General features: G+C 50.8%; 5 protein-coding genes across 5 annotated transcripts; 3 read left to right on the plus strand and 2 right to left on the minus strand.

The window, feature by feature from the left end:
* Positions 1-152: 152 nt before the first annotated feature.
* HO133_001105 (uncharacterized protein) lies at positions 153-2,426 on the minus strand (the record flags this gene model as incomplete). Its single annotated transcript, XM_037292037.1, has 3 exons — positions 153-1,489; positions 1,544-1,892; positions 1,971-2,426. The coding sequence occupies 3 exons, from the start codon at positions 2,424-2,426 to the stop codon at positions 153-155; spliced, it is 2,142 nt and encodes a 713-aa protein (XP_037152399.1).
* Positions 2,427-5,740: 3,314 nt separating this feature from the next.
* Positions 5,741-6,502, plus strand: HO133_001106 (uncharacterized protein; the record flags this gene model as incomplete). The annotated part of the gene is made up of 1 exon (XM_037292038.1): positions 5,741-6,502. One exon carries the CDS (start codon positions 5,741-5,743, stop codon positions 6,500-6,502), a length of 762 nt encoding a protein of 253 aa, XP_037152400.1.
* Positions 6,503-7,371: 869 nt separating this feature from the next.
* Positions 7,372-8,626, minus strand: HO133_001107 (uncharacterized protein; the record flags this gene model as incomplete). The annotated part of the gene is made up of 2 exons (XM_037292039.1): positions 7,372-8,371; positions 8,436-8,626. The coding sequence occupies 2 exons, from the start codon at positions 8,624-8,626 to the stop codon at positions 7,372-7,374; spliced, it is 1,191 nt and encodes a 396-aa protein (XP_037152401.1).
* Positions 8,627-10,360: 1,734 nt separating this feature from the next.
* Positions 10,361-10,860, plus strand: HO133_001108 (uncharacterized protein; the record flags this gene model as incomplete). The annotated part of the gene is given in 2 exon segments (XM_037292040.1): positions 10,361-10,704; positions 10,722-10,860. The coding sequence occupies 2 exon segments, from the start codon at positions 10,361-10,363 to the stop codon at positions 10,858-10,860; spliced, it is 483 nt and encodes a 160-aa protein (XP_037152402.1).
* A 563-nt stretch (positions 10,861-11,423) lies between these two features.
* HO133_001109 (uncharacterized protein) lies at positions 11,424-11,780 on the plus strand (the record flags this gene model as incomplete). The annotated part of the gene is made up of 2 exons (XM_037292041.1): positions 11,424-11,640; positions 11,701-11,780. 2 exons carry the CDS (start codon positions 11,424-11,426, stop codon positions 11,778-11,780), a joined length of 297 nt encoding a protein of 98 aa, XP_037152403.1.
* Between the last annotated feature and the right edge of the window lie 1,642 nt (positions 11,781-13,422).

The following is a 13,422-nucleotide window of genomic DNA, read 5'->3' on the forward strand; positions in this document are numbered from 1 at the left end:
GATCTTCCAAACAACCCAGGTAAAGTGAGTACATGTTCAATATAGTTAAGATTCATTGTGACCCAAAGGTAAGGTCGGAATCCATCAAATGACCCTCGATAGATGAAAAAGGCCCCCTCTAGCACATCTTAGTTGCTGCGCGCTCAAGACCTTTACTTCCCAGTATCCAACCACTTTCTCCACCAATCCTTATGTGAGCTCAAAGCCTTAGTAGACTGCCACTTCAACTCCACAAGACGCAGGTCACCATTGGTATTTCCAGCCAGCTGGACCTTCATCTCTTCCGCCGTCATCTCCATCTGTTTTCTGTACATTGAGTGTCCGCGTCCTCCATCACCGCTCGTAAGGCCATGGAATAGAACCGCAAGACTGCTCGACTTCCACACGATAGTCTGATGTCTGCTGCTAGAGATGATAGCGGCAAGAAGCACCATACATGAAGCGAGTACAAGTCCGACGGGCAATATCAGCCAAGGCCAGGTCACCAGAACGTATGTCCGAGTGGTATAGACTTTGCCGCGGTTTTCAGAGGCAGGGTCTGGGAGAATATTTCGAAGAGCGTCGGTCATGCGATTGGCTAGGTTACTCATGAGGATGTCTAGGTCGTCGGCGTGCCATAGTGCTTGCGCAATATCCGAGGAGTAGATGGTGAGGTCGAGGAGCTCCTGTTCGGTGTACCCCATGCCGGGCAGGTTGATACCTTTCACAGTGGCGGTGAATGCGTCTTCGAGAAATCTCACGAGTGGTAAATTGCCCATGGGACTGACGTAGTAGCCATTGGCCGAGCCTTTTCCTCCTGCAGTCGAGGTAAAGTTGGATCGGAGAGAAACATTAGACGTATCCAAAGCGGAGCTATCCGTCCAGCTCGAAACAACAGTCTGGTTGAGAACACCGTTTTGAATGGAAGTGTCCAAAGTCTGAACGCACCAATACAGCGCACACTCTGTTGCAGGAGGCATGACATTGCCACCTATAGCGCTTATCGGATTGTGGCTGCCGTTGAAAACGATGCGACCAAATGCTAGTATTGGATCAGCGACGCCTTGGAACACCGTTTTTGCGGGCGCGGGAATTAAATAGTCTGGGTCATCAAGACTCCTAACTACGCTAGGATCGTTGCTGTAAAGAGTTTCATACCGGGGCAATGCTACGACGCTCATGTTAGTAGTCATCCTGAACAGGGAAGATTCTGCAACTGCAGATCCGTAATCATCAGGTATTTGTTTGTCCTGAGCCGTAATATTCACCTCGCCAGGAAGATAGTAGGTGCAGTTGATTTCGCTAGTGGTGTCGGTGGTGGGTGTGAGGTTACATTCCTTGACGACCTCCGCTGTAACATCGCTACAAGTACTGCAAAAACCAAGGGTATCGGATCGGTCAAACGTGCAGTTCCCAGTCGGGCAATTGATGTTGAGAGTCGAGTTTGCAGTCCCCAAACCGAGAAGGCTGTTGTAAATCGCCGCTTTTAGGGCTAGCGGCAAAGCGGATGCTTTTTTCGATCAGTCGCCCTGATCCATCGATAATTAATTGGAAGGGAACGTACTTGAATCCCTATTCCCAGACTCGTTAGACACATCTCCCGATAAGTTCCAAGATGAAACCTGCGGAAAAATCGGGTGCCTGTAGCCGTTTGTAACATTGGAGACTGAAGGGTAGCTTAGGATTTGCTGAGCGAAGGGGTCTACAGCCAAGGAGGCAAGGACGATGAAGGCTCCTGCTGACGCCAATACCGTCCTCCCATCCCAAAAACGATAGAGGAGCTGGAAAGCTCCCCAAGGCCCTCGGCTCGCTTCGTCGATGGTGTTAAAATCTATTAGGTTCTGACGTTCCTTTCGAAATAGAAGCCACTTCGCTTGACCGATGGATTCAGTTGCTGCTAGCAGCATAGACGTCTATTCAAGATTGTTGTGAGTATGTTTCATTTTTCGTTTTTCTCTAAGACTTTACATGGCGTCTGTTCTAGGACTGACCTTGGCTATTGTTGACAACACAGACAGCATAGCATTCAAAGTAATGCCGTAACGTAAGACTGGCACTGGCTGATGGTTATAAACGGCAAGCATAGCAACAATCCCGACCGTGGATCCTAGACTCAGGAGGGCACCAGCAATTTCCCAGAACCACCAATCATGGTACCACGATCTTCTGCCGTGTTGCATCCCATGGGTTTCGACGAGGTCTTTCGTCTCTGAATCTGCGGTTGTATTATCATGTTGACAAGAATCCTTCTGCTGGAGCAGTGGCTCTGTGGACCCCGTTGTGTTGCCTCGATCGGTCGCTGCTCTCGGATCGACCCTCGGCTGTTCAGGCTCGCTTGTAGAGACAGTGTTCGCGCAAGTATGTAATAAGCCTTCAGAGTCCGCAGTCCGTCTTTCAATGGGAGATACGCTGGATATACTAGACACGCTAGATACTCGTGAAGCCATCGGAACAGAGAAAGGAGATTTCTTACCCGGGAGACAGACAAGGGACAGACGGTTGTTGAAACGGCAAGAGACTGGAATAATCAGTATTTGTAGGAACAGGGGCCAAAAGCTAGAAGACAGAAGATGTTCGAGTCATGAGAGGGAGCTGAAACACGCGGGAGGATCTTCGCTGCAGGAATCATGCGTGGCTGATATGCATGATCCCACCTTCCACATGAGACTCCGCCTCCTGATGGATCGATCAAACCAGTAAAATTTGTCCACATCATCCAAGCACCGAATAATGTAATCTCGCCAACTTTGGGATACTGGCTCAGCCGCAATTTCCGCAGGTGAGCTGGCACTTCACGATATCAGACAAAAATAGCTGGGGGCGCCCAAGAGCTTGCACACGAGCACAGCAAATCCGAGCGCACCTAGCCACCCCTAGCTTCCGGGGCCGGCCACCCCCGAGTTGCCGCTACCTTAGGCACAGCATTCTCGGAAGCTACCTAAGCGAACCGCGATTGGCGGGGTGAACGCCTAGAGAGAAAGCCTTATTTAATGCTCACAGTGCTGCGTTATGCTTTAGGGGGGAAAAAACAACAGGTTTCCGCCCTACTGTTAATCATTAGTGCTCTTCTCGTAGGGAGTGCTTCGGATCTGGGCCAGCACGCCTCAAGAGTTGGGTAGCAGGCACGCTCCAGAAAAGTACATCGCCACTGCTTGTTAGACCATGTTGTTTAACGATGGCTCTTGTTGAGAGTGCAGACTGCAGGATGACAGAGAAGGTGTTACTGAACCGCTAATTCGCTGTAAGAGAAAGAGAGCTGTGAAGACCAAAAGATCAACGGACGCTATGTTTGGTGACCAGACAAAATTTCACGTGGGAACCGCAAGTTCAGGCAGCCGACAAAAGAGGGCCGGAGACTGCGAAGGCAGAGAAAGCCTAATGAATGTCGCGAGCCCTTCCATCTTTGGAGCGGTAGATGACGCCTTGCGCCTTTGTGAGCACGAGGCACACAGAAGCCCTCTGGCAGACCCTATCAATTCATCCCAATCAACCCGGAGTCTTGTAGATCCTGGCATCCCGCCTATCCTATTGGAGCTCTCGCTCTTTGGTACCAGTCATGCTGTGCTGTAGCAGCGGATCTCAATGGTCTCCTCGCAGCAACTTCCACTACGCATTGTGCGCCTCCACTTAATCCATCACTGTAGCTTATTCCAACTCCCCACCCTTGTTTCTGCATGGGCACAGGACTAAACGCCGGCAAGGCCTGCCTTCTTGGGGTATGAGTCCGTTACTTGAGTTGTGTTCGGTTCCATAGGCAGTGCTTCCATTGATCGAGAGCTCATCTGGTTGTAATGCTCTTGTAACCCGTCCGTTATTGGATGAGCACAGCTGTGAAATTGCTGAGGCGTATACCGTTGGAGTTCTTTCTCTTGGTGGAAGTTAGCCTTTACCGCAAGGACCCTATGCTAGGAGGTGGGAAGGTGGTCCCAGCTTAATCGGGGTGGATGTATGAGGGGTGAGGAAGGAAAGTGGCGCGGATGACATCTTCAATATGTCAATGTCAGCTGCGTTACCCAGGATTTGCCTGTAGAAAGAGGATACTCGGATGTCTGCTCCATTGCCGATTTTTAAAGCGGGTCGATATGGTGGAAACCTTGATGAAGCAGGTCAGGTATGGATGTTGGCAGGTTGAGGAGGCGTCGACACGACATGGAGAAGTGGCGAAGGCGCGCCGTAATCAGGCTTTTGAGGTGATCAACTGAGCAGAAATGACATGTTCGTAGGGAAACATTGAGCGAGCAAATGGATTTTCTGACGAAGATCAATATAGCGAGGACTTGTCGCAGATTCAAGAAATGCTCGGAGATAGCCGAGTACTAAGGCAATTCTTTCTGTCTTTCTTCTTCTTTCCTTCCTTTTTGTTATTCATTGTACCACACAAACACACACACACACAGAAACACAGAGCTCCGGGATCGCTAAACATATCAACCACACAGCATTGTCGGCGCAATAATATTAGTAGTGTGTAATGATTTAATGGTTGCATCTCAACAGCATACATACCTTACTACTGCAACTTTGACAGCTTCTTAAAATCAAAGTTAATTGGGTGCAACAAGAAACGGCTTAGCTAGCGTATCCAATCACGTTCTATCACATTTATCTTGCCAACCGAAAAACCACACCTCCTGCTACAAGTGAGGGATGTACAAAGCAAATACGGAGATTATTATATCCTCTCGCTGGCCATGATGCTTCCAGCTGTCCCTTGAGCCCTGTTCCGGGGTGCCATTCATCGGGAGAAAAGGTATCTCCGTGTCAAATTTTAAGGGCCTGGTGACGGGGGGAACAGGGCTCACAGGAAAGGTGGTGGGACAAGAACCAGTCAAGAGTGCACGTCTCCGTATCCAACGACCAACGAAACATGCAGGGCGAGAACGCCGAACCATGGGTGGAAGTTCATGCGCGGAAGGCGGTCGATCACATATGAGACATATTAGCCAAGAGTTCGAGACGAGTGACCAACTTTCGACGAAAAACCAGGCATTACTCGATGCGAGTAAGCCTTGTCAGTATGCGCATGCATGAATCCTTCCAAAACAATAATAAATATGAGTGGCTATTTCCAGTACTCGCTACTTTACTTCTTAGTGCTTACCTTACCCCAATTGACAGATGCACAGCATCTGAAAAATGGTGCAACTCCAACTCCAACCCATCCCATATCCAGTTGCTATACTCTCCATGCCTTATCTCATTTGAAACTGCATCGGAAAGGACGTTTTTAAAGATAATGCACCTCGGGGCCACGCTGAGTGGCTACCAGGCTTCTACTTAATGCATGTACGACGAATATCAGGTCAACGCAATCTCCGTCCTCGTGGCCTCGCATGGCGCGAATATCTCCGTGCTTGGTACCAACATTGGAACAAAATCAACTTTCCTACGAGTGATCCAGGTTCACTCCCACGGAAACGGTCCTCCTCCTCCTCCTCCCGCCTCTAAATACCACTGTACCACAAACCCCCGCCTAGGTACTCATCTCCGAGCTTCAACCTCGAAGAGCCGTGCCTCTATGCCTTACTTCTCTCAGCGAAGCATCTACATCTCTCTCTCGGCCGTTGTACTGGTCTTCTTCACTGCCCTAGCACTTACTCCGCGCCCTAGCCTGAACACTCTCTCCATCCCGTCGCCTTTCAGCCGAACTCACAACCAATCACCCCACCAAGCCCTCCGTCATGGCCCCCAACGGCCCCAGCAACAAGGACCTCTCTCCCACCATGAAGAGCAGCAACAACCGACATGGCTCTTGGCAACCATGTCTGCTTACTTTTCACAACAGCGGCGGAATGTCATCCGCGCCACTTGGCAAACTCTCTATCCCAACCCTGCCTTCGAGACTTGCTTCTTCATAGCCAAGCCGCCGCCGCTATGGCAATCGCTCATCAAGCAGGAGAACGACACCTACGGCGATTTGATATTGTTGGACCACCTGGAGGAGAGCACCAAGGTTGCTTTGTTCATCAAGACAGTGGAGTTTTTGAAGCACTTGCTTGGGTCTGGAAAGCCATCATGGAAGTTCGTCTCCAAGATCGACGATGACAGCTTCGTTGACGCCGAGCGTTTCTACCACGAGTTCCTGCGACCGCGCATCGATCGGCACGCCGCCGCTGCTGATCAGAACGGAACCCTCATCGCCCGCCGCCTCCGCCTCGAGCACAGTGACCGCAACTTCAGCACCCCCGGCGGGCAATTCTACACCCTGTCGTGGGACTTGGTCCGGATCCTCGTCGAAACGCAGGCCCGGAAGCTCATCACCAACGTCCCCGAGGATGTCCTCGTTGGCCGCCTGCTGTATGATGCGGACGCCAAGTTCGAATTTGTGGATCTCGATGATACCCGCGCGTTTGATGTGACGGATGGTCTGACGAGATTGAGTCAGGAGCGGGAAGATTTGGGACCCATGGACGCCGCGGCTATTAATCCGCATAAGATGAAGGATGATGAGACCTACCTGCGTGTGGCGGAATTGTTTGGGAAGGACGGATTTGTGGGACATCCTTCTGGCGCCGTCGAATGATGGTAGGTAGGATGTTGGATGTTCTGGCTGTACCTAGACTAGCGGCCTAGTTATACGCCCGAAGATTTGGATCAAGATGATGAACCATACAATGACCTTTATGCGACGTTTGGACGAACGTCTGCCCCTTCACTGCCACTCCCGCCACAATGCTTTCGGGCGTACCTAGCTCTATGGGCCCCTCATTCACCATCACCACCCCCACCGTTTGAACGGTCCTCTTCTCAAACTAGTCTCCTTGGCCAAGGGTCGCCGAAAAAGATTAGTTACAATCCATCGTTCCACGCTAGCGCTTCTTCACCGCCACTTCCGTGACACACCCGAGATTGATCTTCCTGGGGAAGGCGAGGCTGCTGGCGTACGCGAGTTGCTTGGATGTGTGAGTGGTGGTGAGACGTGCCTGGGAACACGCTGTGTCTTTTCATATCGCGGTGTGGGTGGCAAAGGCATGTGCTGTGTACTAGTACGTAGGCAGGTATGGTCAGGCGGGATTCTGCTAACTTGGGATACGGAGGTGTTTGTCTGCGCTTGTTGGGTTTTGTGTGCGTAGTTGAGGTTTGAGGCTTGGGAGAAAGCTAATGAGGACGAACACAGTTGCTGGTCCATGCAGCGCGGGTCTTTCCTGCGCTGCTTGGTTTGTGTCTATGCAATTTGGTTTTTGGCGCTCACGTTCCCTATCGTCCACATTTTCTTTTTTCAATATGGCACCTGAGATGCGAGATTAGTGGAGGTGACCGCCTTAGCAAAGCAATGCGCAAGGGTCAAAAGAGACCATTTGATTGATCTGCAAGATTACTCTCCATTCGCACACCATCCCAATGTTAGAATAACCTTGTCTCGACCCCTGTGCTCCACTCGTACGCCCGAAACTACCAGCTGTCCGCACCCCAACCCCCAGCCATAGCAACATCCCGCCCCGCATTGACAGCCTGCCGCAAGAATCCCAACGCTCCATCCGCTGTTGCATTGCCTGTACTGGGTATCCTACTCAGTCCATCCGGTCCAGCTTCCGATATTGCTTCCTCCGTTGCAAGCTTGTATTCCTCATCAATCCACCCCTGCTTCTTGCCCACCACCGCGCGTCTTATGCTACTCTTCCACTCCTTGTAAAAGGCCTCCTCGCTCTTCGTGACAAATCGCCTGTTTCCACATTCCGGCGCACAGCTGTACGGGAATACGGCCGTGACTACCTCCCAGCGGCGTGTCATGAACCATAGGTACGGCCAACTGATGATCCAGAAGAATGTGAGGTAGAACATCCACCGTAGCCATAACTTCTCGCGGTAGTCGTTCTGCCAGCAGGGACTGTAGACCGTGACGCGGTTGTGCGTAATGGGGAATGTGACTTTCAGGTGGCCGCGGTAGTTGGTCGAGCCGACCAGGGAAGTGATGAAGGCTTCGAGGGCGGCAGAATCATGGTACACGATGCGCCGGTCGAGAGTGAAGGAGCGCACGGAGAAGGGAGAGGAGATGTAGGATTGGATGTAGGTGTCTGCGTCTGGGGCCGACTCCTGAGGGCAGTCGCTTTGGGTCCGGTTGCCGCGATGGGCCTTGGATTGAGGTAAGGGGACGTCCAAGTCTTGCCGTACTAGGCTAGCTGGGGTATTCGGACCTGGAATGAGGAGGTGTGTCATGTCGAGGCGCACGTCGAAATCCGTGACTGTGACCTTCTCTTTGCTGTCCTTCTTCCTTGTCGTTTCGGAGTGTGTGCCCACCATCCGAGCAGTGAATGTAGGAGGGTATTTCGCTTGGTCTTTCAGCATTTCTGTGAGGAACTTGGCGTCCTGGCTGTAGAGCGGCCAGTGGGTCGTCATTGTCGTTTCATCCCGGGAGATGTGCGAGGCTGGCAGTGTTGGGTGGATAAGATATCTTGAAGAAGAGGTTCAGCAGACGCGCAGAATAACATCAGCGCTCTCTTAGGAAGTCAGCGTACGATTGTGCCTCCTGGTTGCGAGCTGGTGTAGGTCTTGGTGTTGCTGGGACATCTTCGTATGCAGGCAGGTCGGAGTCAGGGTAGTCCATGTCATCCATGAGAACAGCCGAAGAGGTTGAAGCAGCGTCATCGCGATTTGGATCATCTCTGTACACGCCTGGCAAAGGCTTCGGAGGCATTGGCTTGCCCATTGCGATGTGGCTGCTGGTTCCGCCTGGTGGGTAGCGATGATGGCGACGCCTGGAAAAGGCAAATGGGAGGATACGTTGCTGGAGTGAAGGGTCAGCTTCAAGCCTCTAAGGGTCAGAAGTGAGATTGTCGACCTGAGATGTAAGTACTAAGGTAGGTAGTAGACAGAGTGGCTCTTTAATGTTCTCAGTACTCCGCGTTTGCTGTTGCCAAGTGCTCTTCCACCAATCTCAAGTCAGCCCTAACCCTAAAGTACGGTACTGGTCTTACTCCTCTATGCACTATTCATCATCATATCACCGCAAGCCATATCTAGCAAGGCAACATAGTTTGCTCGCAACCATCTTACCGTTAGCAACGTCAGGATGTATACCTAAGGGATGTGAGCATCAAACAAGACTTGCACTTCAATATTCTGCCATGGTCGCCGCTGTCGTTACTGTTTCTTGCTGCCACAGAACTCCAGTGACGCGGCATCTGACTGCTCCGAGGTCTTCAGCCAGCCACATTCTTGGCACTTCGGTTGAATCAGACACGTTTGGCTTGATGTAGCCTCTCGAGAGGGGAAACCTACAAGCTGCAGCTCCTGCCAGTTGTAAAATCTAATTCAATCCACTCAATTCCTGGCGATGGATGGCGCAACCGCAACAAGACTTCTGTTGGTTATGAGGGTGCAACACTGCGGCTTTGAGGAACAATTGCAGTTTGTGGTCATGACGCCGAGATTGTAACTCTTGGAGTGCGGCATGGGCTCCACCCCAGCTCATGTCGCTCGCGAGGTTTGGTCCAGCGCGACATCCGTTCGCTTCAGCATCAGTTGAAGCCTTGCTGTGGTGAAGGGGTCATTAGTCGTCTCCAGCTCATCGCAAGGCCGTAATTGTATATGTGTATATGCGATTAGGCCGCCTCAGCACCAGGGCTGACAGGCCAGGACAGCCAATATCTCGTGCCCCAGCGCAAAGAAGATTCCCATGCATACGCGGCCTATCCGGAGTGGAACCATGACAATACAGGAGGGGAGAGTGGGGAGTGGAATATGAATGCTAAGGAACCGAATGAAGAGCTATTGGTGCAGGACTACTATTCGTGGGACTTTCAGCCAGCACAAATCTCCGTTTGCGGCTACATTTCTGGCTACACTCCATGATCTTTGATAGCTACTCAATTTAGCAATGGTGGCTATCTGTTTCGGTTATGGACCCCCTAACCCACAGTCTCACTGTGGCGATAAGGGGTGGTCCGTGTCTTCAGTCCTCACAAATTGCTATGACACTAATCCCCCAATTCGAGCTCCGACTATACATAAGAAGGCCTTCTCGCCCCTCGCCACTACAGTAGATTCCAAACCCCTTGGACCAAATATGTCCTCAGTAGTTCTCGATGCATGGTTCATAGGTTAGGACCTTCGATCCGAAAGCACACTGCCAGTATTGAATCTCTGCATGCAGCTGAACCCGAACTCAACAGTTGAGGAAGCCAATAACAAGTTTCATAAATTCACGGAAAGTCACCAATGATTCTACCGTAAGATTCTGAGCTTCTACTAAAACCATCTGGGTACTGACAAAATCCATGTGACAATTGTTGGGGCGGGTGTCTCCGGGCTATGCGACAGCTACGAGTTGAAGAAAGCTGGCTGTACGGTGACGACAGAATCGTCATCTAGAGTGGGTGGTCGTGTGAAGACTTTTGCGGTCCTTACATTTGCACCCGGTTTGCATGGCGATGGTGGAGCGATGGATATCCCAGCGAACCTCTATTTACTCCACCAATACGTAGATGACTTTGGACTAAAAGATGACCGCATTGACTATGAAATGAAGAACAAGTTCATTTATATCTCCGGCTACGGCGAGAAAACAACCCACGAGAAGTTTAACTCCCTGCTTTTGGATGGAGGCAAGTCGGAAGATTCCAAAAGGCGGCTGAGACTATTCCCAGGCCTTTGGGAAGAAGAAAAAGGGCAGACATGTGACCAGCTGTTCGCATGTGCTGTCTTCCAAGTCGTTGAAGGCTTCTGGAGAGTGTACGACAGACTAGAACCGGAAGGCAAGCTAAATGAGAAGAAGATCGAGGTTACGTACTATGAGATCACAGTCTGCGATCATTCATTACTGGGCAAGCGAACTGGAGCCAGGACGCAATCAACCTCTACAATCTCGGAAACGCCCAGGTCGTTTTTGAGAATGGCTCTATCGAGTCTTTCAAAGACGCCTCTCTGTCTAGTAACAATTAGGGGTATAATAGGCGGGCATAAAGTCGCTCCAATAAGGCATGGACGCCGTTCCGAACGGATTTAGCTCCCACAAGCGAGGCAAAGGTTGGTTTCCCCATCACGAACGTTGGCTTAGTTTACCAAGGGGTTTTTCAGACTCACCCATCGACAATGAGGTTTTCGGTGCGCGGGTCCGCAAGATTTGCGTTAAAAATGACTTCCCTCATGTTGGACCAGGTGAGGTAGAGGTCGAATATGAGACCAACTTCGGTCTTTGAAAGATGATCGCATCGGACCACCTGATACATGTAATATCATATACTACTTGACGCTTCATCGCGAAACCCGTGACTTTGTATTGAAGCAGGCAACGGCTTTTCAGTATAAAAAGCGATGTTCAAGTAAAATCTTCATCGATAACCAGCAAGGCCATGACGGTGGTCTTGTGAGTGACAAGCCTACCCGCTACACTATTTTCCAAAGACGGACGAAAACTCGCAGTTCAAGTACTCAAGCCGCAGAGTCATCATGGCAGCCTACCCTTTCGAGCAGGATGCCACTAACATCGGTGCCCTCACACCGCAATGCCAGATCCAGATCTTGCAGAGTCTCTCGACCGTATCCTTCCGGAGGCTAAGTCTCTCGAGCTCCTTGAAGCTGGTGCTTCTCAAGTTTCCCCAACGGATGAGCTTGCAGGCGGAAGTGCGTTCTGCTATGTTGGGCCGACGCAAAAGTCGGACCATCTGACCACCATGTGCTGGATAGACTGGGAAGGATCGACGTTTCTTTACTGGCGAGCAGGTGAGCTTTACGCATAGGTGGTTCCATGGTGCGTTTGAGGCTGGGCTGAGTTGGGTGCAGCAGGTGTCAAATGCGCAGAAGGCGAGACCGCAATGGCCGAGTATCAGTTGATGGACTGGAGATATTTTTCTGCCATCTAAATTCACCCGTGGAATCGAAGCTGTTGCGCACATAACTTGGCGTGCGGGAGCGGAATGTTTGGGCGTTGGAGCCGCGGCCATGAAGAATGATGGTGGTTTGTTTGTGTGTGAGACTGGATGGAACGGTGAGGGGCTCTGGGTAGGTGGTGGACTTGGTTTTCATGGGTGGGCTGGAGGTAGCCGTTATGGTTGTGTGATGTGTAAAGTAGATCTGTTGAGGCTATTCAGCTCGGGAAAGGGATGGAACGAAGATGGCTGCAGAGAATTGAAGTATCTAGGCAATCTCGGACTAGGCTCAAATGGTACTTTGATTGGTCAGAATCTTTGGGTTGTAAGAATCTGAAATTGCCTCAAAGTTTGTGTAGATCTTCATCTTTCCGTTGGCCGTGGTGTCCAACGGAGCGGAGTCAAAATATTTTTGTAGACCAGTAGAAACTTCAGTGAGCGGTCATTCGCAACGCAATTAAGAAAAAGGAAGTATTTTGTTAATGGCTTGGCGAGTATCGTGTTATTGTTAAAGGCAAAATTATGGAGACGCAGGGACCAAATAAAGCTATAGAAGTGTTATAGGGGGATTTTTCAGTGGCGGAGAAGTGTTGTGACTGACATGTCGAAGCGGGGACGCCTTGTTCTGCATTGTTCCTGCGGGAAGGCCCTTACTCCCGGTGTTTTGACCTGGCAGTGTTGAATATTATCATTCTATTGTAAATACCGCGGGTTTCTTCAACCCCTTTTTTCAATGGATCCCGATTGGCCCGTCGAGGTTCACGTATGCTACTGACACGAATGCCCCCGACACGTTGTGATGCACTGGCATTCCTTTTGTAAGGACACCCTCAGGATAGTTGGGGCAAACACGGCTGCGATGAATTCGGCCTCGAGCTTCTTGAGCAGTATCTTAATGGTAGGACCAACCAGATCATCAGTTGGAAAGCGGCGTAGAGCTCGGGGGGTGTGGAGAGCGTGAGCCCGGTAGTGAAAACTAGGAGTATGAGGCAGGAAGACAAGAGGGTCCGAAGGATAGGAATACTTAAACATAGTCACGATCTTTACTGGCGGGATCAGAAAGTAAAGTCAGGAACGACGTCCTGTAGCGGGTCCCCGGGGCTCCCTCCCAAGAAGCCAAATCTACAGTATCGTAGATATGGTCAACTGTAGTGGTCTTCTCGCAGGCTCACTAGCTTTATGTGACTCGGCACTACCGAATAGCCCGCCGCAGCCAGAACACGTATTTGGGCTAGTCCATGGCTGATTTTGGTACCCAGATAGCTAGATTATACAGCATCAAATCGAGTCTCTCAATGCACCAACACCTGTGCCTCTACTATAATGCCTAGATCGGCTCTCCCCTGTGGTTAGCTTCGCGCGGTGGCTGGGTATATGTCATTCAATCAATCAATCAATCAAGAGCTATTGCCGTTTAGGAAGCTCGCTAGATGGAGAGTGCTAGCTCTAAAACTGTCGGGCAAGCCCGACATGCGTCCGCCTCACTAACGTGTTAGTGGAAACATACTCTGCCTTAGTCGATGGTATATGAGAGGACTTGCAGGGGAACCGCAAATGAGCCTTCTTCGACACTCTCCGGCTGACCTGTCGAAGCGTTACGTCGATTCACTGCCCTCCTAGGCTGGAGCATAAACAC

This window comes from Letharia lupina (assembly GCF_014066315.1).
Source record: "Letharia lupina isolate WasteWater1 chromosome Unknown contig_11, whole genome shotgun sequence".
NCBI classification, from domain to species: domain Eukaryota; kingdom Fungi; phylum Ascomycota; class Lecanoromycetes; order Lecanorales; family Parmeliaceae; genus Letharia; species Letharia lupina.